The sequence below is a fragment of the Arvicanthis niloticus genome, chromosome 5 (genome assembly GCF_011762505.2).
Source record: "Arvicanthis niloticus isolate mArvNil1 chromosome 5, mArvNil1.pat.X, whole genome shotgun sequence".
Classification (NCBI taxonomy): domain Eukaryota; kingdom Metazoa; phylum Chordata; class Mammalia; order Rodentia; family Muridae; genus Arvicanthis; species Arvicanthis niloticus.
The window spans coordinates 35,976,605-36,001,179 of NC_047662.1; the positions used below are offsets into that span (position 1 = coordinate 35,976,605).

Sequence of the window (24,575 nt, forward strand, 5' to 3'; positions counted from 1 at the left end):
TTTCTTTCTTTCTTTTTTTTTCTTTTTTTTCTTTTTTTTTTTTTTTTTTTTTTTTTTTTTTTGGTTTTTTAGGAAACAGAGTTTCTCTGTGTAGCCCTGGGTGTCCTGGAACTCACTCTGTAGACCAGGCTGGCCTCAAACTTAGAAATCTGCCTGCCTCTGCCTCCCAGGTGCAGGGATTAAAGGTGTGCACCACCACTGCCTGGCTTTATTTCATTTTTTAAGTTTTTTTTTTGTATATATAAGGTTACACTCCATAGGCCATGTTAACCTCGAACTCACAGAGATCCACCTAGCCCTGCCTCATGAGTACAAGGATTAAAAGCTGGAAACACCATTCCTGGTAACTTGTTTTTTAAAAAGGGAAACAATGCTGCAGGAGAGACAGAGGTGACTCAGTGAGAGAGATGACTTGTCTCAGAGAATTACTTCTCTAAAAGGGAGTCGGGGGACTTAGGGGTTTAGGTGGTAGTGATGTGGTGGTTGGTTTGGTTTGGTTTGGTTTTTAGAGACAGGATCTCTCTTAGCCCTGGTTGTCCTAGAACTCACCCTGTAGACCAGGGTATCCTTGAACTCAGAGATCCACCTGCCTCTGCCTCCTGAGTGCTGGGATTAAAAATGTGCACCACCACTGCCCAGCACAGGGTTCGTTCGTTCGTTCGTTCGTTCAATTGATTGATTTTAATTTAAGAGATTTGATATTATCTCCTCTGTCATTTATGTGAGGTCCATATCTAGATAGCTAAGTAGATGCGTCACCATGCTAACTAGTGGATTTTACAGCACCAGTTGTCTTTTGAGCCATTTGGGATAAGATGCCGAAGTTGGACTCCAAATACTTCCATTTGGGCCTTTCTGTCTCAACATGTCCCCCTGACAGCAAGGTCAAACTAAAATCATTGATATAAGTCCAAGATGTCTACCTCAGACCCACCCCAGCATGCTAGCTATTTCCTCCGGAGACAGGGCCCAGGTTACACTGACTCATAGGCTGTAGACTTCTAAGGCAGAAAAGTCTTGAGTGGCTCCTGTAAGAAACCGGAGTCTGGGCTGGCTCCTGGTTTTGCACATTTTTACCTCCAGCACACAAGAGGGACAGGGGATGGATTTCTGTGAGTTCAGAGGTCAGGAGTGTCTCTGTGGTTGGAAATGGGTGTTGGTGTTGGTGTTTGAAAGCGCTGAGATAACACAGACCTTGTGGAGTTTCACTGCTGGTAAGCTGGAATAAACCAATCTCACCATACGATTAAATAAACAAGGGACAAATGGAAAGAGAAGAATAACAATGGTGAGAAGACCCAGTAGTGACCCAAGGAAGCCACCCCATGTAGCCATTATAGGAGTCATCCCTTGGAGGTGCTCCCTTGCTCGCTCTCTCCTTCCCTCCCCCTCTTCCTCTTCAAAGTAGAAAGGAAACTTTATTCAAAAGTAAAGTAATAATACAAGTCAGAAATATGAAGTCTGTGGTGGTTTGAATATGCTTGGTCCAGGGAACAGCACTATTAGGACCTGTGGCCTTGTTGGAGTGGGTGTGGCCTTGTTGGAGGAAGCGTGTCACTGTGGGGGTGGGCTTTACAACCCTTCTCCTAGCTGCCTGGAAGCCAGTCTTCTGTCTGCCTTTGTAACAAGATGTAGAACTCTCAGCTCCACCAGAGCCGTGCCTGCCTGGACACTGCCGTGCTTCCCGCCATGATGATAATGGAATGAACCTCTGAACCTGTAAATCAGCTCCAATTAAATGTTGTCCTTTAAGAGTTGCTTTGGTTATGATGTCTCTTCAGAGCAATGGAAACCCTAACTAAGACAATGTCGAACAACTCAACAAGTATCTGTAGCCTCGGTTACAGAGTCCTATGCCTTTCAGGACCTATTCTGGTTCTTGCATGCATGTGATAAAGATATATATATATATGCCGGGCAGTGGTGGCGCACGCCTTTAATCCCAGCACTTGGGAGGCAGAGGCAGGTGGATTTCTGAGTTCGAGGCCAGCCTGGTCTACAGAGTGAGTTCCAGGACAGCCAGGGCTACACAGAGAAACCCTGTCTCGAAAAACAAACAAACAAACAAACAAAAAACAAAAAAAAAAGAAGATACATATATAAGGCATACACATATAAAAGTATTTTCTTTAAAAAGATGTCAAGCTATACCACGAACTAATTAAGAGAGTATGCAAAGGCATCTCTTTTTAATTGTTTAAAGATTATCTGTGTCTGAGTGTTTTACCTGCATATATACATGCATGCCACAGGTGTGCTAGTGCCATTACAGGTCAGAAGAGGATGCCAGACCCCCTGGAACTGGAGTTAGTGGTAGTTGTGAGTCACCACATGGGAACTGAAAGAAAAAAAAAAAAAAAAAAAAAAAAAAAAAAAAAAACCTCTCAATGGAAATAAGAGTTTATTCTGGAGACAAATTTGAGTTACTATGACTCAAACACACATATGTAGGTTACTCCAAATATTATGTTCTGACAAGCAGTTTGACAGATGGTGGTGTCACATGCCTCTGATCCTAGCACTCAGCAGACAGAGGCAGGTAAATCTCTGAGTTCAAGGACAGTCTGGTCTATAGAGTTTCAGAACAGCCAGGGCTATACAGAGAAACCTTGTCTAGAAAAACAAAAAACAAAACAAAAAAATTCATGAATGTCTGAGTTGGGTTTTATTGCTGTGAAAAGACACCGTGACCAAGGCAACTCTTATAAAGGACAACATTTAATTGGGGCTGGCTTACAGGTTCGGAGAAGTTCAGTCCATTATAATTATGGTGGGAAACATGACACCGCCCAGGCAGGCCTGGTGCAAGAGGAGCTGAGAGTTCTACAACTTCATCCTAAGGCAGCAGAAGGAGACTGGATCACACTGGCCAGACTTATATATATGAAACCTCAAAGCCCTGCCTCCACAGTGACACACTTCCTTTAACAAGGCTGTATACATCTCCTCCAGTAAGTATGCACCTCCTAATAGTGCCATTTACTATGGGCCACCACAATGAAATTTTATAGTTTGACAGAACAAAAAATTTCATAAATCAAGGAAAATTTAATTTTTTTCTGGATAGTTACAGCAAGATGAGGTCAGCTCTCCTCTAGGCAAATGTCTGATGACACTCTTAGTTTGGGAGTTGGTGGAAGTTAGTGGTCTGCCAAGTTAATAGATTCCAAAAGGGTTTGTTACAGGAGGTTAGTTCTGACACAGAGGTGGGTTAAGGGTAGGCAAAGTCAGTAGTATTCTCTGTGGACCACAGTCCTTGTGTTATTTGAGGTGAATGGGGGCCTTTCCAAGAGGCAATAGGGAAGTCGGGTGTAAGGGCTGAGAAGTGTGGGGAGATACAGAAGTAAGCAATAATGGCTTGGTATTTTTCTGAGGCAAGGTCTCAACATGGAGTCTTCACTGACTTGAAATTCACTGGATAGCCTAGGATGCTCTCAAACTCATGGGCAGTCCTCCTGTCTTGCCTCTCTATGGAGCGCTTGGATGTGTCACCACACTGAGCTCAGAAAGTTAAAATAGTTTAAAGTGACACCAAAGGATTATTTAGTGGTTATGAAAATGAGAAGAGCCCCTATGCCCAGGGGAATTGGGATGTGGGGTCTGGGGACTATCAATCACCCAAAGCATGTTCAGGAAAGTGGGGTCTGGGGACTATCACCCGAAGCATGTTCAGGAAAGTGGGGTCTGGGGACTATCACCCGAAGCATGTTCAGGAACGGGCTAAGGCTCCTTGAAGATACAGGTCTAGGATAAAAGTTCCTAAATTGGGCTAGGTTTTATTTTATATATATTTGTATTTTAGTATGTTTAAGTGTGTGTGTGTGTGTGTGTGTGTGTGTGTGTGTGTGTGAATGCGGGTACCAGAAGAAAGCATCAGATCCATCCCTTGCAACCAGAGTTACAGGTGGTTGTGAGCCACAGGATGTGGGTGCTGGAAACCCAACTTGGGTTGTCTTCAAGAGCTGTAAAGCACTCTTCACCTCTCGCTGTGTCCTAGATTGGTTTAGAATGTCAAGGCAGAAAGGGGAGAGAATCTATAAAATCATAGATCCTAGAGGGCCAGGAGGTGGTGGTGTGCACCTTTAATCCCAGTACTTGGAAGGCAAAAACAGACAGATCTCTGGGTTCGAAGCCAGCCTGGTCTATGGATAGAGTTCCAGGACAACCAGGGTTACACAGAGAAACGCTGTCTAGAAAAGCCAAAAGAAGAAGAAGGAGTAGGAGGAAGAAGAAGTGGAGGAGGAGGAGGAGGAAGAAAAGGAGGAGGAGGAAGAGGAGGAGGAGGAGAAAAAGAAGGAGGAGAAGGAGAGGGAGAGAGGGAGGGGAGGAGAGGGGGAGGGGGAGGAGGGGGAGGGGAGGGAGAAAGAGAAGGAGAAGGAGAAGGAGAAGGAGAAGGAGAAGGAGAAGGAGAAGGAAAGAGAGAGAGAAAAGAAAACAAAACTTAGGGCTGGTAAACCTGCCTGTTTTCTTTGGCTTTTTGAGACCAGGGTCGGGGTCTGTCTCTCATGTAGCTCTGGCTGTCCTGGAGCATGTAGCATGAGACTCAGCGCTGGAGTGATGTCTCATTGGTTAAGGGCACTCGTTGCTCTTCTAGAAGACATAGGTTCAGTTCCCACAAACCACATGAGCACCAGGCACACATATACATACATGATGGCAAAATATTCATATACATAACTAAAAAGTTCAAATAATAAAAGCAAGCAAATCAGCTGATATTCAGGTGACTTGTCCCCCATCCCCAAATTCATGTATTGAGGGTCTGTCCTCTAGTACATTAGTGTCTTGGGGTTACTATTGCTGTGATGAAGCACCATAACCAAAACAATTTGGAGAGCAAAAGGGTTGATTTTGCTCACAAATCCATATAACAGTTCATCATCAAAGGATGAGGGCAGGAGTTCAAACAGGGCATGAACCTGGAGGCAGGAGCTGATGCTGAGCCCAGAGGGGTGCTGCTTGCTGGCTTGCTCGCCATGGCTTGCTTAGCCTACTTTCTTATAGAACCTAGGACCACCAGCCCAGGCTCAGTCTTCCCCCATTATTTATTAATCATTAATTAACATTAATTAAGAAAATGCCTTAGGGATCTTATGGAGGCTCCCTCCTCTCTGATGACTCCAGCTTGTGTCAACTGGGCCTAATATTAGCTAGTACAATTAGAAGTGGTTTTGTTTTTTAGCTAGTACAATTAGAATGTGTGGGGTTTTTTTTTTTTTGTTTTGTTTTTTTGTTTTTTTTTTTTTTACAATTTATTTTGTTTATCCAAGACAGGGTTTCTCCATGCAGTCCTGGCAGCCCTAGAACTCACTCTCTACAGACCAGGTTAGCCAGGGTCTCATTGTAGACCAGGCAGGCCTGGAAGTCACTATATAGCTCACAAATGTGGGTTTATTTGGAAATTGGGTTATATCAGGCACTTTTTCTAAAAAGCATGTAGCCTTCAGTTGGTTACCAGGGAGCCAAAAGCAGAAGAGAAATCTGAAATCTCTGCCTTCATTTCATGTCTCTTTCCTCTGCTTTGGACCACTGGCTTGTTTCAGCACAAAGGTACGCTAATCAGTGAAGAAATGTCTACCTGAAATCTCCAGCTCTGAGACCATGCCACCCCGTAATGCACATGAGGAATCTTGCTGTCAGTATAATTGTTCTGTCTTTTACAGTGTTGTGTTCTAAGCCCCCCAAAACTGCCTAAAAGGTATTGAAAGAGTTAAAAAAAATTTTAACCTTCCACAGATGGAATCAAGAGTGCAGATCAGCTTGTTCTGCGCTCTGGGTCCTAGGAAACTAGCTATCCACAAGACAAAATAAATAAGATAAGAGTTCAGAGCTGGGAGTTCAGGACAGTGTGACAAAGCGCTATGGGTACCAGGAACTAAAAACTGACCATAAGATAGATTGAATAGGGTTTGAGCTGGGCGTTCAAGTTAGCGTGCCTGTGCACCCTGGATACCAGGAACTTGGCTGATGTTTAGGCTCTTAGAGAATAGCCTGTTCCTTGTACCCTGTCACAAACTGAATAATGGGCTGGGACTTTCCACAGGTGCTCTCCAATAGCCCTCCTTTACTCCCCCTGGGTTGTGGTTTCCCCCCTGAGTTGTGGTTTTGGGCTTTAAATTCTTTCTGTCTTCAAAGCCCAGGGGTCAGGCCCCACTGCCCCTTTGTGGGTCATGGGTCTTGACCTCAGTATACTGATTAAAATATACCTCTTGCTGATTACATCAAGTTTGGTGTCTTGCAGTTAATGGGTGGCTGCGAATTCCCGAGGCTTGGGTGAGGTCCTCCATTCATGGGGGCCTTACAGTATTAAGTTGTTGCCCTTGTCACCTTGGATTCTAGGAGTAGTGAAGCTTCAGAAAACTTACAGCCTCCCCCTGCAGAGAACAGTAATTATTCCCTATGGCAACTGTAGCAATCCCCTCACCTCTGCCTCCTGAGTGTTGGCAGTGCAGACATGGGCCACCATCCTGATTTGTTGTCTTTTTCTTTCTGGGTTGGGTTTTTCCAGACAGGGTTTCTCTGTACAGTCCTGGCTGTCTTGGAACTCCCTCTGTAGACCAGAAACTCAGAGATCCACCTACCTCTGCCTCCCCAGTGCTAGGATTAAAGGCATGTGCCACCAGTCCTGTTTTGTTTTTCTTTAGAACAGGTTCTCCACTGTTCCTGGCAGTCAGGATCTGAGTCATGTGCCTCAAGGATCTTGGCATCTTCTTCAAGAAGTAAATAGGTACTGAGAAGTCGGCTAGAGGTTAAAAGTGCCTGCTGCTCTTCCAGAGGACCTGAGTTTGATTCCCAGCGCCCACATGACTCACAACTACCTGAAACTATAGCTTGTGGTCAGGCACCCTCTTCTAAGCCTCCCTGGGCATCCACTCACATATAGCATACACTCACACAGACACACACACACAGGAAATCTTTAGAGGCTGGATCAACAGCTCAGCCATTAAATAGCACTAGTTGCTCTTTCAAAGATTCCAGGTTCAATTCCCAGCCCCCACATGATGAGTCACAACCATCTGTAGCTCCAGTCTCAGAGGATCCAATGCCCTCTTTTGACCTTCTCAGGTACCAGATATGCACACATTGTATATATAGGCTTACTTCAGTAAAATATCTCTACATACTATAAAAATAAATTAATAAAAAATAAACTTAAAAAAAAAAAAAAAGCTGCCGGGCAGTGGTGGTGCATGCCTTTAATCCCAGCACTTGGGAGGCAGAAGCAGGTGGATTTCTGAGTTCAAGGCCAGCCTGGTCTACAGAGTGAGTTCCAGGATAGTCAGGGCTACACAGAGAAAATACTGTCTCAAAAAACAAAAAACAAACAAACAAACAAAAAAAGCTAAGGTGGTGGCATACAGCTTTAATCCCAGCACTGGCTGGCAGATCTCTGAGTTTGAAACCAGCCTGGTCTACTGAGCAAGTTCCAGTACAGTCAGGGTGACAGAGAGAAACCCTGTCTCAGAAACAAAAACATTAATGAGAAAGACTAAGTACTGAGAGAGAAAGTGAGAATCCAGAAGAAGGGAAATAGTGAGAGGGACTCTGGGACCAGGACATGGAGTAGAGGACAGTAGAAGATAGTGGAAGCTCTTTTCAGATCAGAGTGCAAATGTTACCACTCACTGCAGTGATCATGGTCTCCTGGCTCCGCTGACATTCTGACTCCTCCTAAGCAGCCTTCCTTCCAGCTCTACCTTTTCAGCATCAACAGCTGAAGTTATGGAAAAATCAGGAAGCTAGAATGCACTGAGTGGCTCACACTGGTGTTCTCCCGCCTGAGGAGGCAGGTTAGGTGTGAGTTTGAGACCAGCCTCAACTACACAATGAGATCCTGTTCCAAAAACCTATAAAAGATTGGACATGAGCCTGGCGGTGGTGGCACATGCCTTTAATCCCAGCACTTGGGAGGCAGAGGCAGGTGGATTTCTGATTTCGAGGCCAGCCTGGTCTACAGAGTGAGTTCTAGGACAGCCAGGTCTACACAGAGAAACCCTGTCTTGAAAAGCCAAAAAAAAAAAAGATTGGACATGGTGGTGTACATGCCTCCAGTCTCAACAGAGAAATGTGGGGAGCCGACAGAAGGCGGCTATCATCCTTGCAGCCATCTTGAGCCATATACCCTGACAAGAGACTTGATTACATTAGCCTACAACAGCTGAGCACACTCTGATAACATCTTGTTTTAGATACCCAGGATCTTCCCTTGGGTGTGTGAGACTTAAAGCTGTGATTTAGAGAGAGACTTAAGGGTGTGATTTAGAGATCAGATTTAGAGATAAGACCTAAGGGTGTGACTTAAGGGCGTGGCTTAGAAGTGAGACATATAAAAGGGGAGAGGCAGACAGAAGAGTTCAGTATAACTTAGAGTAGGATTAGGCATTGAGGAAGAAGACACTTGGACTAGAGAATCAGACACTTGAGATTATTATTAGCACTTGGCACTTAGCACTTGGAAGAAGTAACTTGGAACTTGGAGGCACTAGGGACTAGGAACTCAGGACTTGGGACTTAGACTAAGAAGAGAGACTGAAGAATGAACAGGATTGAATCATACTCTGTCTGGTCTCATTCCTCGAGTCCATCCTCACTCTCTCTCTTGCTGAACCCCGGCCTGCAGACCGGACCAGCTTGGGGTAGTGCGGGCTCTAACAGTTTAGCCCTCAAAGCTTTTGGCAGTGCGGGTTCCAACATTGACAGAGTGGTCCCCGACAAAGACAGAGGTAGCTGAATATCTGTGAGTTCAAGGCCAGCCTGGTCTACTTAGCAAGTACCAAGACAGCTAGGACTACACATAGAGATTCTGTCCCAAAAAATAAATAAAATAAAATATAAAAGAGGAAGCTGAGTGTGATGTTCACATCTGTAACCCTACCAGCTGGGAGGCTGAGGCAGGCAATAATACAAGTTTAGGACCAGCCTGTTCCACACAGTGAGTTTCAAGCCAGCCAAAGATATGAATTGAGACCCTAAAAGCTAAGGGAGGGAAGGAGAAACAGAAAGAAAAACAAAACCCAAAAAAACAGAAAACCAAACAACCAAACAAGCAACAAAACAAAACCTAAGAAACTGAGCTGGAAGATGGATGTTATTTGGCAAGTCCCTAACTGGCTTCTTGGCCTACAGCAAGGGCCTCTGTTGGCACAGGATCCCACAGTACCAACCCAGCCCTCGCCTTCAGTCCATGACCACAGGACCGGTCAACTTGAGTGAGCAGGTAGACCCTGAACCTGGGCTTGAGGGCACCTCTAACTCCTTCCTCTCTGTTTGTCTCTCTTCTATTGGATTAAATTGCTGGCTAGCAAGCTCCAGGAATCCACCTGCATATCCATTACCCCAGTGTTGGCATTACAGACACATGCTAGCTCCTGCACATTGGTGCTAAGATCTAAACTCGGGTCCCTGTGCTTGATCAGCCAACACCAGTCCCTAGATATATGAAAATTTGTTCTATCACCAAGCTAAATGCCTCAGTCCTTTAGTGGAGGTTAGAGGTTAGACTTGGTCTTTTGAAATGGTCTTGATACAGAACCAAGGCTAGAATTCTGTAATTCTCCTGTCTCAGCCCCCTGAGTAGATAAGATTACAACCTGTCATCAGACCCAGTGGTATTATGTGTTGTTTATATAACTGATTCTCATTATTTTTAAATTATGTATGCAGGTGCTCCAGGAGGCCAGAGGGAAGGAAGCTAGGGGTATAGGTAACTGGAATCAAAACTTCCAAGAGCAATACATATTTTTAATTGCTTAGCCATTTCTGAAGCCCCCTGGTGTGTGTTTCTCCTTTTTCTTTTCTAAGGTCAGTAGTTTGGTTTTACCCTAGGTCTCTGGGCTACCTAGTATCTGGTTCTTTGTCATGAAGCAGTGTTAGTTATGGGTTTCCTCTTAATAGGAATACAGGAGTGTACCACTTAGTCCTGGCTTTGTACTTCTTACTAAAGGAACTCAGAGCTAGTAACTTAGTAGAAAGTACATTCTTAGTGGTGCACTAATCCAGCACTTGGGAGGTAGATGCAGGCCAGCCTGGTCTACATAATGAGACTGTCAACAAAAACAAAAACAAAAACAAAAACAAATAGAGCATTTCTAGTACCACCTAAAGTCTGGTTGTCTGTGATCAAGCCTGTAATCTCTTCTGGAGACAGAGAAACTGCTACAGCTGAGGCCGAAGAAAGTACAGGATCTAACTGATTTATACAAAGTGGGAAAAGAAATAAGTGAATCTTAAAAACAAAAAATCTGTAAAATACTCCTACATAGAACTTAAAAGTCAAATTAAAAAAATAAGATAAAAAAAGGCAAACGAATATTTCCCTGGATTATACGGTAAAAGTGGAGACTTCTCAACTGGACACATACCCCCATGCCTCAACTTTTCACACGTCTTATTCTAGCTGCTAATCCTATCTAGAAACATAATCATTCTGACCTTTTATAAACGTTATTAGCCTTGTAAAGACAAGGCCTCAAAAAATTGAGTAAAGACTCAGAGTTGTTCCTCTCCACGGAAATCTTTAGTAAAAGGCGAAAGATTTATACGATCTGAAGAGAAACCAGAGTATAACGTGAAAGTGCTGCACCTACTTCTCACCTGACTGTACACCCTAAATAACCGATGGTAACTTGTTCCTCAAAAGTACACAAGACTTCTGCTTTAGTCTCACTTAAATCTGTTAAGGTCGTAACATTATGAAGAAAAACAAGATAGAACAAAGAAACAAGCAGTTTCTGGTCTTAAATCCAGCAATGACCTCTCTGCAGTGCATTGTGGGTATGTAAATGAGGCCAAGTCGCCACGGTCCGGCCTCTTAAAATACCTTAGATAGCTATTCCTCCCCCTAACCCCTCCACCCCCCGCTGTAAAGTGTGGGATAGCCACCAGGGGGCAGTGCAAATGCCAAATATTCGGACTGTTACCTTACTAGGCAAGTCTGGCTTCAAATTGTCACTCTGGGATAATGTGCTCTAAAATTAAATAAAAAGAAAACACATAGAGCCCTTGTCTATACACGAAACACTGGATTCCACCCTCCGCATAATCAGTAAATAAACAACAGAGAAATGGTTATATCAGTATCTTCATTTAACACAAAGGATTGAGCCTCTGAGGTCCTTGCCCTAAGACACAGGAATGTGTGCCAAGCACTGAGGCACTGGAACTTTCCTTACCTCAGATTTATCTCAAATGTAATGGGGAGCTATTGAAAGCTCCGCAGAAAACAACACAGCCGAACAGTTGCCGGCTTTTGTTTGCTTGCTTGGGGTGTTTGTTTGGAACAGGGTCTCATATAGTGTCAGTTTCTCCAGATAGCTGAAAATGTCTGAACTGGAGATCCTTCTGCCTGCATTCCCAAGGGTCAAACTTGGTTACTCCAGATTGGTGGTTTGATTTTGTTTTGCTGTTTAGTGGTCATGGATAGCCTAGAACGTGATATAAAGACAAGGCTTGCCTAGAACTCAGAGAGACCTGCCTGACTGTAACTCCCTAATGCGGGGTTTAAAGGCTACCACGTCAAGTCAGGGTGAATTGATAACTCCCACCATCATCCAAATTCACCTGTGTGGTGTTGGGAACAATGTGACAAGTTGAAGAGCAGGAGGCCACTAGCCAATTAGGAAATTAGGACAGAGTTTTTAAAGTGTTAATACAGAGCCAATATGGCAGCACACTTATAACCTGTAATCCCAACTCTGGACAGGTAGAGACAGGAGGTGACAGGGAAGCTATCCACTCCGGACACCCAAGACCAAGTTCTCAGCACAAAGGAGATTTATTTGTCCCCGAGGGACAGAGAGCAGGGATATGAGACACAGGCAGGAGACAGAGGACAGGAAGAAGGCGAAGGGAACAAGGGAGAGAGGGGTATTTGTCCCAGAGGGTAACAGAGGACTGCCCTGGATAGAGAGGAGACAGACGTGGCCCGTAGGCAAATGGGGGTTTATAAAGGTAAAAGTGAAACCCCGTGTTATGGTGAGGTAGTTAATTGTTTTGTTTCCTGGTTTTCCGAGACAGGGTTTCTCTGTATAGCCCTGGCTGTCCTGGAACTCACTCTGTAGACCAGGCTGGCCTCGAACTGTTAATTGTTTTTTTTTTAATAATTGTTAAATTTATGTAATCCCAACACTGGAGAGGTAAAGGCAAGCCAGCCTGATCTATATATAGTAAGTAAGACTGTCAACAAAGAACAAAAACAAACAAAACAAAATAGAGCGTCTCGAATACCACCTAAAATCTGTCTGTCTGTGAACAAGCCTGTTATCCCGGAGGAAGAACAGATCCTAATTGATTTATACAAAGTAGGAAAAAAATAAGTGAATCTTGAAAACAGAGCAAGCTACATGCAAGATACTCAAACTACCGGTACAAACCACCGTACTAAGCAAAACCAACGACGAGCTACTTAAGACTACAGATTGCTTCCAATACAACTAAATAAACAACAAAACATAGTTTCGTAACGCTACTGCTAAAGCCGTTCTAACTTTAAACCAAAGATACTAGTCCTGCATAAGCAGGACCTCAAAAAATTGGTTTTAGACTCAGAGTTGTTCCTCTCCACGGAAATCTTTAGTAAAAGGCGAAAGATTTATACGATCTGAAGAGAAACCAGAGTATGGACGTAGCGCTCCTCCGAGAATCTTCAGCCCAATGTAAGTCCTAGATAACCGATGGGAGTTATTTACATAAACTAAATGATAACTCCTACATTCCTTTCTCTCAAGTTTCTAAAAAGCAACATAAGTATGAGGAAAATACAACGGAAAAGGAAAAAATAAGCGTTTACTTATTTAAATTTACGCCCTGATCTGTGTGCAATGCATTATGGGTATGTAAATAAGGCTGCCCTTATTTCATTTTCCCCTAGTAGGTGCTGAGCTGCCGCCAGAGGGCAGTGCAGAAGTCGGAATCACAGGAATATAAACACCTTGTTTTAAATTTACACCATTTTCTTTGTTTTTTAAGCCAAGCGGGGGGTGGGGGTGGCGGTGGGGTAATAGTTTCATTTTGCTTCCTGAAAGTTTGAGACTAGCCGGGTAGTGGAGGCGCACGCCTTTAATCCCAGCATTTTCTGAGTTCGAGGCCAGCCTGGTCCAGGCTACACAGAGAAACCCTGTCTAGCCTGTACACAGAGGAAAAAGAAAGAGAGGGAGGGAGGGAGGGAGGGAGGGAGAGAGACAGAGAGAGAGAGAGAGAGAGAGAGAGAGAGAGAGAGAGAGAGAGAGAGAGAGAGAGAGAGAGAGAGAGAGAGAGAGAGAGAGGTTTGAGACTGTGCCTCCACTAAGCTGGCTTTGAGCTCACTATGTAACCAAGTGGGCCTGGGAAGTTGAACACAGTTCAGTTCTTTGCCTTAATCTCATGAGTGCTGGGCGGACATTAGGAAGTCGCCTGTACTGCAGGCTGGCATTAAACTCACCGAATCAACTAGAAAGATCTTGAACTCCTCATCTTCCTGCCTCTACCTATTCCTTAAAAGTTCTCTTAATTAGTTAAAACTGAAATAAAATAGGGGGTGGGGCTACCTAGCAAGCAGACAGCACTGGGTTTCATCCTAGCACCAAGAAGTAAATATAAAACCTTGAAATCAGTTATCATTATCAGTTATTCGTTTTACATTATATACCCGGTTGAGCCTCTAATAATACGTTGTTTACTGACACAAGCCAAGCAACAAGGATCCTGAGGAGCAAGGTGGTAACTGCATGTTAGCTACATAACCTGATGTTATGACTTATTGAAGAAAAGGAAAGCTGAGGTGAAATTGTACTCCAGGTGAGCTTGCCTAGTTCAGACAACTGCATGACCATGGGCACCATGAGCAGGAGACTTGAAGAGAGAGGCCATAAGGAGAGATGGAGCATCACAGGAGAGACAGAAGCAGAATGGCAGGGTTTTGGGTTTTTCCCTCCTCTTCCTTTTCCTTCTCCTGTTTCAACAGGGTCTCAATATGCAGCCCTAACTGTCCCAGAATTTGCTATGTAACCCAGGCTGGCCTGGAACTCATAGCCATTTATGTCTTCCTCCTTCTGCTAGGATTAAAGGTATACATCACCAAACCAGGCCAAAACGTTGGGATGTTGAGGAAGAGAGACACTCCTCACTTCTAGAGGATGAAGTGGAATCCTGATTCTTACAGGTTTCCAGGTGGGCAAGCTCCACACTTTGTAATGTAGCCTGGCATGGCCAGGAGTACCTGGAGTCACAAAGTAGGAAGACACTAGACAAAAGCAAGGTTAAGGTTCAAGGCTGCCCTTGGTCTAGGGCTCAGAGGGGTTGGCTTTGCTCATAGTTGCAAGGGAGTGTGAACAAGCTGAGCTCTCTGTAAGAGCTGTACATTATCAACTCTCTGAGAAAGAGAGAGCTGCAGAGAGGCACGGCCTGATTTCTAGGAGAAGGACAGAGGAAGCAAAGTGTCTCTGATTTGTTCTGCCTTGGCAGCAAGAGGAAGCCACTGAAAAGCTATAAATCACTCCCAGCACTGGGGAGGAGGAGGCAGGAGGGTTGCTTGCAAGTTCAAAGCCACGCCACGTTACTTTTCATAGTGAGTCTCCAGTCAGCCTGGTCTGCTTTTTTGTTTTGATTTTGTTTTGTTTTTTTCCAAGACAAGATTTCCCTGTGCAACCCTAGCTATCCTGGAATTCACTCTGTAAACCTCACAGAAATCTGCCAGCCTTTGCCTCCCCAGTGCTGGGATAAAAAGTGAGGGCCATCATACTAGGCTGTGGGCTACTTATTAAGCACTGAATGAAGTATAAATACTGGGGTTTTGTTGTTGTTGTTGTTGTTTCATTAAAAAAAAAAAAAAAAAAGCTTCCAGGCATGGAGGCACATGCCCTTAATCCCAGTGATTGGGAGGCAGAGGCAGAAAGGTGGATCTTTTCAACTCTGAGGCTAGCCTGGTCTAGTTTACATATAGAGTTTTCAACAGCCATGGTTACGGTAGTAAGGCCCTGTCTAACCAAACCAAAAAAACTGAAGAAAGAAAGAAAGAAAGAAAGAAAGAAAGAAAGAAAGAAAGAAAACAAAGAAAGGAAACAAAGAAAGGTAAAGAAAGAAAAAAAAAAAGGCAAAGAAAAGAAAGCAAGGCAGTGGTGGCGCACGCGCCTTTGAACCCAAAACTCAGGAGGCAGAGGCAGATGGATCTCTGTGAGTTCCAAGACAGCCAGAGCTACATAGTAAAACTCTGTCTCAAAACAAACATACAAAAACAACAACAACAAAAAACTGAGCCAAACGTCTGCTAAATATTACTTGGATATCCCTAAAGCTACGGATTCTGATGGCCTCTGCTGTCACTACAACAGGAGAGGAACTTCAGATGCACATCACTCTCTCCCCGTCTCTCTTATGTGGTATTGTAATCAACCATGGCAAAGAAAATCTTCACTTTGTATTTCTGTTTCAGGTAAAAATACTGAGAGAAAATTATAGGCATACTTCACCAAAAGAATGTGTTGTGTCTTATAAAAAGAAAGAACCAGGATATGTTTTGGTAGAGGTGCTACTGGTGTGGTAAGGTGGAAGGGGGTGCCTCTGAGGGCCCATGCTGAGGTGTCCCTTCCCTCTGAGATACCAGCCATTTGAAGGATATAGTATGAAACAGTGGAACACAGTTTATTTAGGGCATGGAGAGCTGAGGAGGTAATAGAGACAGAGAAAGGCAGAAAGAGAGAGGGGGTGGGGGAAGCTGGCCAGGAACACATAGAGAAAGAAGGAGGGGGAAAGAGGGGGAAAGAGAGAGAAAGGACAGGGAGGGAAGGGTCTGAGAGTAAGAGGTTAAGAAGAGTGAGTAGGAGGACAAACAGCCCCTTTTATACTGAGTCAGGCACACCTGGCTGTTGCCAGGTAACTGTGGGATGGAGCCTAGAAGAAATGCTAACAGAGTGAACTGTTTCTCTGTTTCTTTTTTCTTTCTTTCTTTCTTTCTTTCTTTTTTTTTTTTTTTTTTTTTAAATTTGAGACTGGATCTAATTATGTAATCCTGGCTGGCCTGGAACTCATTATATTGAACAGGTTGGCTTTAAACTCTGCTGCCTGCCTCTCTGTCTCTGTTACCATGCCCTCACAGGTACACACTCTTGAAAAATATTTATATCTATTTATTCTGTGTGTGTCGGGATTCAGACCAAGGACAAACGGCTGAGGTGCATATTTTACATACCAAAGCAGACCTGGACTCCATGTTCTCTCAGCATCCCACAGTCCCTACCTGGCATACTTCTCCCCAGACCCTGAACTTTCCAGCCCAGGGGCTGGGCTTCCTCTCCCCAAGAGGTTCTTCAATCTATCATCCAGACATTTGGGTTCCCATTCCCATTCCCATTTTAAGGTAACTACATTTAACTTGTTTATTTGTTTATCGTGTGTGTGTGTGTGTGTGTGTGTGTGTGTCTGTGTGTGTGTGGTGCACACCATTGAACATCTGTGGAGGCTTCGGGGAGTTCATTCTCCTACTATGTAGGTCCAGAAGATCTTCAGAACTCAGGTCTTCAGGCTTGGCAAGGTTGAATAAACCAAAAGCCAGACACCATTTACAGAATACATATAGCCTTCGAAGGGGGGATGGTAGTTGCCGGTCTGCATAGGTCTGCATATTGGAGCAGTTATGTGTAGTTCAATATAAGAATGCTTACCTAGAGCCGGGCGGTGGTGGCGCACGCCTTTAATCCCAGCACTTGGGAGGCAGAGGCAGGCAGATTTCTGAGTTCGAGGTCAGCCTGGTCTACAGAGTGAGTTTCGGGACAGCCAGGGCTATACAGAGAAACCCTGTCTCAAAAAACCAAAAAAAAAAAAAAAAAAAAAAAAAAAAAAAAAAAAAAAGAGTGCTTACCTAGGGCTGGAGAGATGGCTCATCGGTTAAGAGCACTGACTGCTCTTCAGAGGTCTTGAGTTCAATTCCCAGCAACCACATGGTGGCTCACAACCATCTGTAATGGGATCAAATGCCCTCTTCTGGTGTCTGAAGATAGCTACAGTGTACTCAAATACATTAAATAAATACATAAATCTAAAACCAAACAAACAACCCTTAATTATAATGCACAAACTCCTGGAGTTGATACTTAGTACTACAGAACAAAAAAGACTCTATAAATAATGTCAAAAATCAGGTATGTTCATGATAATTCCAGCATTTAGGCATCTTAGGTTGCTATTCATCACCAGGACCATTTTTGTTTGTTTATTGAGACAGTTTCACATAGCCCACGCTGGCCTCAAACATGCTACTTATCTAAGGTTGGCTTTACAATTATTCTCGTCTTCATCTACACAGATCTAGGACTGTAGGCATGAGCTACCCATACCCCTACTTCCCTTGTGTTCTTTTTTGTTTTGTTTTTCTAGACTGGGTTTTCCTATATAATCTTGGCTATCTTGGCTATTCTGGAACTCAGGCTGACTTCGAACTCAAAACTTCTTGTCTCTCTAGTGGTCCCCGTGTTTTTTTGTTTGTTTGTTTTTCGAGACAGGGTTTCTCTGTGTAGCCCTGACTGTCCTGGAACTCACCCTGTAGACCAGGCTGGCCTCGAACTCAGAAATCCGCCTGCCTCTGCCTCCCAAGTGCTGGGATTAAAGGTGTGCGCCACCACCGCCCGGCTTCCCCCGAGTTCTTAACAGAAAAGAAGTCTGGCGGACAGGAACTATTCGACTTGTTTATTCCACTGTTTCAGTTTAGCACTATGCCTAGCACTAGCATTTGGCCGACTATGTTAAATTGGTGTCTTCGAGAAGTCTGGCGGACAGGAACTATTCGACTTGTTTATTCCACTGTTTCAGTTTAGCACTATGCCTAGCACTAGCATTTGGCCGACTATGTTAAATTGGTGTCTTCGAAATATTTTATACATTCCAAAGAGAAAGCAATCATCAAGAAGTCAGGATTTGAACCCCTGTCTAGAGACTCACAGGGGCCTCACTGAAACATTATACTATAAGTTTCCCAGTCTTAAATAAAGTCGGAAGTTCGACTAAGCTGGGGGAGGGACAGGGGCGATAAAACCTTGCCATCACTCTCAATGCCCGGAAGCCCGTCCACGCGCCGGAAGTCGGAAGGCCGAGACTACATATCCCATAACGCTCTGCGATGCTTCGCACTGATGACGTCGTAGGGACGCTGGCGCGCGGGATTTAAACTGCAGCGGTTTAGTCGGCGTTAACTCAACGCAGTATCGCAGAGTGGTGGTTTCCGAGCTTCTTGTATTTGTTACCCGTTGCTGTTCCCGAGTCCATGGAGTCGCTTCACGCACGATTGTTTCCTGGTCTGTCCATCAATATTCAACGCAGCAATGGTGAGGGCAGGGTCCTGAGGCCAAGGGGATCCAAGAGCGGTGAGACTGCCAAGATAATTATCCGAATCCCCATACAGCACGCTTTGGGATACTTTCCTTTATCCCACACTGAGGGGGTCCGTGTCCCTACACTGGCACTCGGTGTCCCCTACACAGGAGGAAAACGCTGCCTTGGTTGTGGGACCCTTGTCTGGTTTCTGAGTGTGGGCGGAGCACCTCTGCGGTCATTGGTGCGCCTAGGCTAGGTTGTGGCGAATGGATGTACTTCCTTCCGAAATCTTCCTCTGAAACTGCTCTACTTTGTTGGACCCTCGGCTTCTTAGCTCCCAGACTGTGGGGGATATAGTGTTGCAATATGCCAGGCGCAGGAATTCAAAGTAAAGGAACAGGGTTCCTGTTCTTAAGGAGGTGGTAAAACAACCTTCTGTTTTTATTAAGCAACTTCTGCAGGTCTAATAACGGGTCATTCGTGGAATAGCCAGACAACCACTGCCAAAAATGAATCAGGGAAACACGAGCGGTCCAGCTCTTCAGCGATGTGTTCAGGAACAGCTCCTCCAAGGAATGTAGTAACTCACTTGCTCAAATGAACCTTCATTCTGTTGGAGTGGTGATGAAATCTTATCCTATGCAGCTGGGGTTTAAGGCCCGTTCCCTATTTACTTCCACTGTGGTATGGTCTAAGGGCGTACCCCATTGAGATTACTAGTGTTTGTGTTAATTTTGTTTTGTTTTTTGAGACAGTTTCTCTGTGTAATAGAGCCCTGGCTGCCCTGAACCTGGACTTGTTTTGTAGACCAGGCTGACCTCGAATTGCTTGCTGTACTTTGCAAGTGCTAGGATAAAAAGCATGCACCACCACAGGCCTAGTTCTTTGGTGGTTTTTTGTTTCTTGCTTTTTTAATTTATTATTATTATTTTATGTTCATTGGTGTTTTGTTAGATCCTCTGGAAGTGGAGTTATACTTCGACAACAGGGTTTCTCTGTGTAGCCTTGACTGTCCTGGAACTCACTTTGTAGACCAGGCTGGCCTCACTCAGAGCTCCTCAGGCCTCTGCCTCCCGAGTGTTGAGATTAAAGGCGAGTGCCACCACTGCCTGATTGTTTGTGTTTTTTAAAAGAGGGGAAGTAAATTTTCCCTTCCCAGGTAAATTTTATATTTGAAGTCTCTAGGATGCTAAAGGCAAAGTGGAATATAAAAAATTAAGTTCTCAAAAAAAAAAAAAAAAAGACTTTCGAAAGAACTTAAGTTCTTAGGAGACAGATGGGTAACTTCTGACCTTTTCATATGTAGGCTTGATTCACAGAGCCAGTATAAGCACAGTGAACTTGGAGAAATCCTGTGTTTCAGTGGAATGGACGGAAGGAGGTGCCACAAAGGGCAAAGAGGTAAGTTCTTTGAGAACGCTTGTGTGGCATTTCATATGATCCTGTGCAAAGCATCTGTGTGGAACTGGTAGCAGCCCAGCCTGATGCTGTGTTATCCTCTTCAGTCTTAAGAAGTGGTTCTCCCTGGAGACATTGGGATTTCCTTTAGTCAAGTGTTCTAAATTGAAGCAATTAGCTGTTTTTGGTTTGTCTGTGGAGAGCAAATTGCAGAGAATCCTAATCAAGGCTCTGCTCACTCACCTAAGCTTGGGTCCTGAGTACACATTACCTGTGTCAGTTAACTCTGTGACCCAGGGAAGAAAACGAAGGTGTGGTTTTGACAAGCCAAGTCATAAAGCTGCTCCAGATGGGTCTTGGATGGACTGTGAGGGCTTAGCTGAAGCAGCACAGTTGCAGGCCTCTCGGCCAGAGGTCTGAATGACAGCACTGACCACAGGCAGAGCAGACTCAGCACACTCTGGCAGCAGCAAAATGACGAGAAAGAGATGGGAGGAGGGCACTGTGAACTGTTTCTCAGCTCTATGCACGTGAACCCCAGATTTCTCCTCTGCCTCTCCCTCTGCTTTCTGTGTGCTCAGCCATGTTTCTGCCCTTAGGAATTCCATTTCCTCATCTATAAAGTGAAGATAACAATGTCTACCTTTGAATGTTGTGAGGATTTAACCACAAAGTCCTGGATTGATTCCAAAATGATAGGTGGTATGTTGAGGCCTGGAAATATAGGTGACTAAGGTGCAGTCTGTCTCATGGAGTTTTAGAGGGTGGCACAGGCAGTCCTGCTATGGTGGGGCATTCTCTTAATCTCAGTGCCCAGGAGCCAGAGGCAGGCAGATTTTTATATTCTTGAAGCTGTGTAAGTCTTTTTCCTTTAAAAATATTTGTGCTTGAGCACACGCCATTAATCCCAGAACTTGGGAGGCAGAGGCAGGAGGATCTCTGTGAGTTCTCTGCCAGCCAGCTCTACAGAGTGAATACCAGGACAGTTAGAGCTACATATCAAGACTTTAAAAAAAAAAAAAAAAAAGGTTTGTATGTGTGTGTAAGGAGGGAGGAGGAAGCCATGGGTATCATGTGCACATGTGTTTAAGAGTGTCATCTGTGAACTGCTATGGTGCACATTTAAGATTGTCATGTGTGAAGTACCATGGTGTACATATGTTTAAAAGTGTCCTGTGTGGCTGGGCAGTGGTGGCGCATGCCTTTAATCCCAGCGCTTGGGAGTCAGAGGCAGGCGGATTTCTGAGTTCAAGGCTAACCTGGTCTACAGAGTGAGTTCCAGGACAGCCAGGGTTATACAGAGGTGCACATGTGCTTGAGAATATCATGTGAAGATTCCAGGACAGCTTTGGGGAAGTATTTTTTTTTCTTAAAATTTATTTGTTTGTTTGTATGAGTGCTCTATCTGAATGTACATCTGCATGCCCGAAGAGGCCATCAGACCTCATTACAGATGGTTGTGAGCCACCATGTGGTTGCTGGGAATTGAACTCAGGACCTCTGGTAGAGTTGTCAGAGCTCTTAACTGTTGAGCCATCTCTCCAGCCCCGGGGAAGTTTATTCGTAAGCTTTATCAGTTTTAAATATAAGCAAAAGTGGGATCCGTTTGGTGTCTTGTGTCCTGTGTGGTGACTTGAGGCCCTCACTCATGCAAAGGAAACACTAGCGCCGAGCTACAGCCCTCCACCCAGTGTGCTGTTTCAAACCTGTGAGTTATACTGGGAAAGTCTGAGTTGTTCCTAAAGAGTTACAGGACTCTGGTGATGTAAACCCAGAATTGTGACCTCATTGTGGGTGTGAGCAGGAACTAGGAAAGGCATCAACTGGAAGGTGTGACTGGGAAGAAGTCTCTGGGCCCAGTAGAAAATGTAGGTAGACTTAGGGTTAGGTAGCAGCTTTCGGGAACTTACTCCTGCTTATAAGATCCTGAGGGACCCTCCATTTTGATATCACCAGCCGGTTAGAACTTGTTTCCTCCTTCGTGTCAGCCAGCAAGAAGTGATCAGGGGTCTGTGGCCAGCAGGACATCACTGTCCAGCAGAGCAGTAGGAGAGCAGAGGCACAGGTCTGCTGTGGACGTCTGTGTGCCTGTCTGTCCGCTTTCCTCTCCACCTCACTCTCCTCACTCAGTCTCCTGTTGGCTTGGAAACTGGAGGCCCATTCCATCTAGATGGTAAACCATTACTAAGGAATAACTATTTTGTAGTGGTCAGTGCTTTAATGGAACTTAAGGTTGGTAAAGCCTGAATCTCGGGTGGTCTTGATCACAGCGATTCATTTAGGTGAAGCAGTGCTTCACCAAAATCATTGCCCTTGCAGATTGATATTGATGATGTGGCTGCAATAAACCCAGAGCTCTTACAGCTTCTTCCCTTACAACCGAAGGACAGTCTGCCACTGCAGGAAAACGTAACCGTCCCGGTAAGTGCCTGTCACTGGATTGCAGCTACTGTCCCTGAAAAGCCACTTAACTTGGTACCTTTTTGCTGATTTTTGTCTGGGTCTGCCTGGGGCCTTATCCCAATACACAGCTCATGATAGAACTGTGATTACTGACAAGAGCCATATATTGTGGCGATTTGTTCTGTTTTTCAGAAGCAAAAACGCAAATCAGTCAACTCCAAAATTCCAGCTCCAAAAGAAGGTAAATGATTGACTGTTGTCATGGTGTCTGCTGTGGGTGAAAGCCCTAGGGCTCAGAATAGAAGGCAGAGTAGTCACTTCAGGAAACTCTAATTGAGCATGTGACTTCTGTATAAGCTGAGTTCTGTCCTTTGTGCATCCATCTTTTTCAGCGATAAGAACTCAGCCTACACCTAACCTTTGAGAGAAGTGTATGTAGGTCTCAGGTCCTGTACACCAGAGTCCAGTGCTGGGGAGAGTAGGAGTCAGCTGCTTCCTTTCCTCAGAGCACTGTGCCCTGCAGTGAGTGTTGTGGCCCACTCTGTTCCGCAGGTCGGGGTCTAGCAAGAGAGAGAGAGTGGGGGGAAGAAGGGGGAGAGACCCGAAAAATGGAAACCAGAGGATCTGTAGTCAAGTCTCCTTTACTGTCTCCAACACACACACAACTCCTACTCTACTACACCACACACTTACAAGGAAATCCTGGGTATTTATAAGCACAAGCAGGGGAACACAGGTGAAAACATTTTACCACGTGCACCATGCAGCTGGGGTCACTAAACAGCAAAACAAGCTATGTGGGATAAACAATGTATTTATCAGAGTATGCTTCAGCCGATGTAGGCTTTTGAAAAACAAGTCTCTCATCAGGGTATATGGCTCCAGATGGCTGCAAAGTTGATAGCTGCTTTCTGCTTAAAGTCAGCTCCCAACAAGTGAGGTTATGAGGAAAGCATAGATATAGTTTGGGGGCTTCTGGAAAATCAATGGGTCTGAATACAGTGATGTGTGCCTATGATTCTCATAGGAAGCTGAGGCAGGAGGATTGAAAACTCTAGCCACCTTGGGCTGTATAAGGAGACTACCCCCTAAAAATAAAGAATCTGTGTGGTGGTATACACTTTAATCCTAGCACTTGAGACAGAGGCAGGAGAATCTCTGTGAGTTTGAAACTTGCAAGTTCCAGGACAACCAGAACTATATACTGGGACCTTGTCTATGATGATAATAATAATAATAATAATAATAATAATAATAATAATAATAAATAATAATAATAATACAATTTTAAAGGTGAAGGGCTGGCAAGATAGTTCAGCAGGTAAAAGCATTGCGTAGCATGAACCTGACAACCTGAGGTCAATCTTAAATGGAGAATGAGAAAAGTGTACAGCGTGTCCTCGGGTCTCCACACATGCTTCATGTATGCAGGTCCCATAGACATAATGCACACACACAGGACCTGCAGGAAAGGCATGGGTGCCATCCTAGTGGGTGTCACAGGATGTGGACCCTTCCCTGATTGGCTGGTTCTTGTTGATTTCAGCCTGCATGGTCGCACACAGGCTGCAGTCCTCCACACTTTGGGAAGTCAGCTCCCTCCTTTCACCTTGGGCCCCTGGATCAGACTCGGGTCAGCAGGCTTGTGCAGTAAATGCCCTGAGGAGCTGTTGTGGTTTTTTTTTTTTGTTTGTTTGTTTTTGTTTTGTTTTGTTTTGTTTTTGTTTGTTTGTTTGTTTGTTTTAGATTTTTCTTACTATTTTTAATTCTGTATTTCTCAGTATGTGCTACATATGAATGCAGATGCCCAAGGAGGCTAGAGGCATCAGGGTCTTGTAGAGCTGGAGTTAGAAGCCATTGTGAGTCACTCTAGTCTTAACTGCTGAGCCATCTCTCCAGCACTGGTATCCAGGTTTTTTGAGAAAGGGTCTCTTGTTTAGCCTGTCCTGGAACTCAACTATGTAGCCCAGGCTGACCTCTAAATTGTAGGCCTACTATCTCAGCCTTCTCTAAGTGTTAGGATTGTAGGTATGAGCACTCACTCAGCCTGACTTGGAAGAAAATATTATTTTATTTGGTTTTTTAAGATAAGGTTCCTCAGTGTAGCCCTGGCTGTCCTAGAACTTCCTCTATAGACCAGGCTGCCTCTGCCTCCCAGGTACTAGGATTGAAAGTTTGTGTCACTAACTTGAAGGGCTTTGTAGAGGACTGATTGTTTCTCTGTCTTACTATAGCTACAAGAATTCAGGTAATCGGGCTGGAGAGATGGCTCAGTGGTTAAGAGCACTGGCTGATCTACAGGAGGAATTAGGTTCAATTCCCAGCACCCACATGGCAGCTCACAACTGTCTATAAATCCAGCTCCAGGGGATTTGACACTCTCACACAGACATATACAAACAAAACACTAATGCACATAAAATAAAAAAATAATTTAAAATATATTTTTTTAGAGTTCAGGAATAGCTTACCTGTGTCTCAGGTAAGCTATT

General features: G+C 44.4%; 1 protein-coding gene and 2 non-coding genes across 6 annotated transcripts in view; 1 reads left to right on the forward strand and 2 right to left on the reverse strand.

The window, feature by feature from the left end:
- Positions 1-10,451: 10,451 nt before the first annotated feature.
- Positions 10,452-10,567, reverse strand: LOC117709761 (U5 spliceosomal RNA). The gene has a single exon (XR_004606980.1). It is a non-coding gene; the product is annotated as a U5 spliceosomal RNA (small nuclear RNA).
- A 1,938-nt stretch (positions 10,568-12,505) lies between these two features.
- LOC117709762 (U5 spliceosomal RNA) lies at positions 12,506-12,621 on the reverse strand. Its single transcript, XR_004606981.1, has one exon. It is a non-coding gene; the product is annotated as a U5 spliceosomal RNA (small nuclear RNA).
- Positions 12,622-18,095: 5,474 nt separating this feature from the next.
- Kif2c (kinesin family member 2C) overlaps positions 18,096-24,575 on the forward strand; it is a 22,789-nt gene continuing 16,309 nt past the window's right edge. For 2 of the 4 annotated variants that reach the window (XM_076934366.1, XM_034502837.2), the window contains exons 1-4: positions 18,096-18,293; positions 19,589-19,683; positions 22,000-22,101; positions 22,276-22,324. In XM_076934366.1, coding sequence (XP_076790481.1) covers positions 18,233-18,293; positions 19,589-19,683; positions 22,000-22,101; positions 22,276-22,324 — 307 coding nt within the window. In that variant the 5' untranslated portion in view covers positions 18,096-18,232. Of the gene's footprint in view, positions 18,294-19,588; positions 19,684-21,494; positions 21,913-21,999; positions 22,102-22,275; positions 22,325-24,575 lie in introns of those variants that run through there. The other 2 variants (XM_034502838.2, XM_076934367.1) reach the window with 2 other exon arrangements.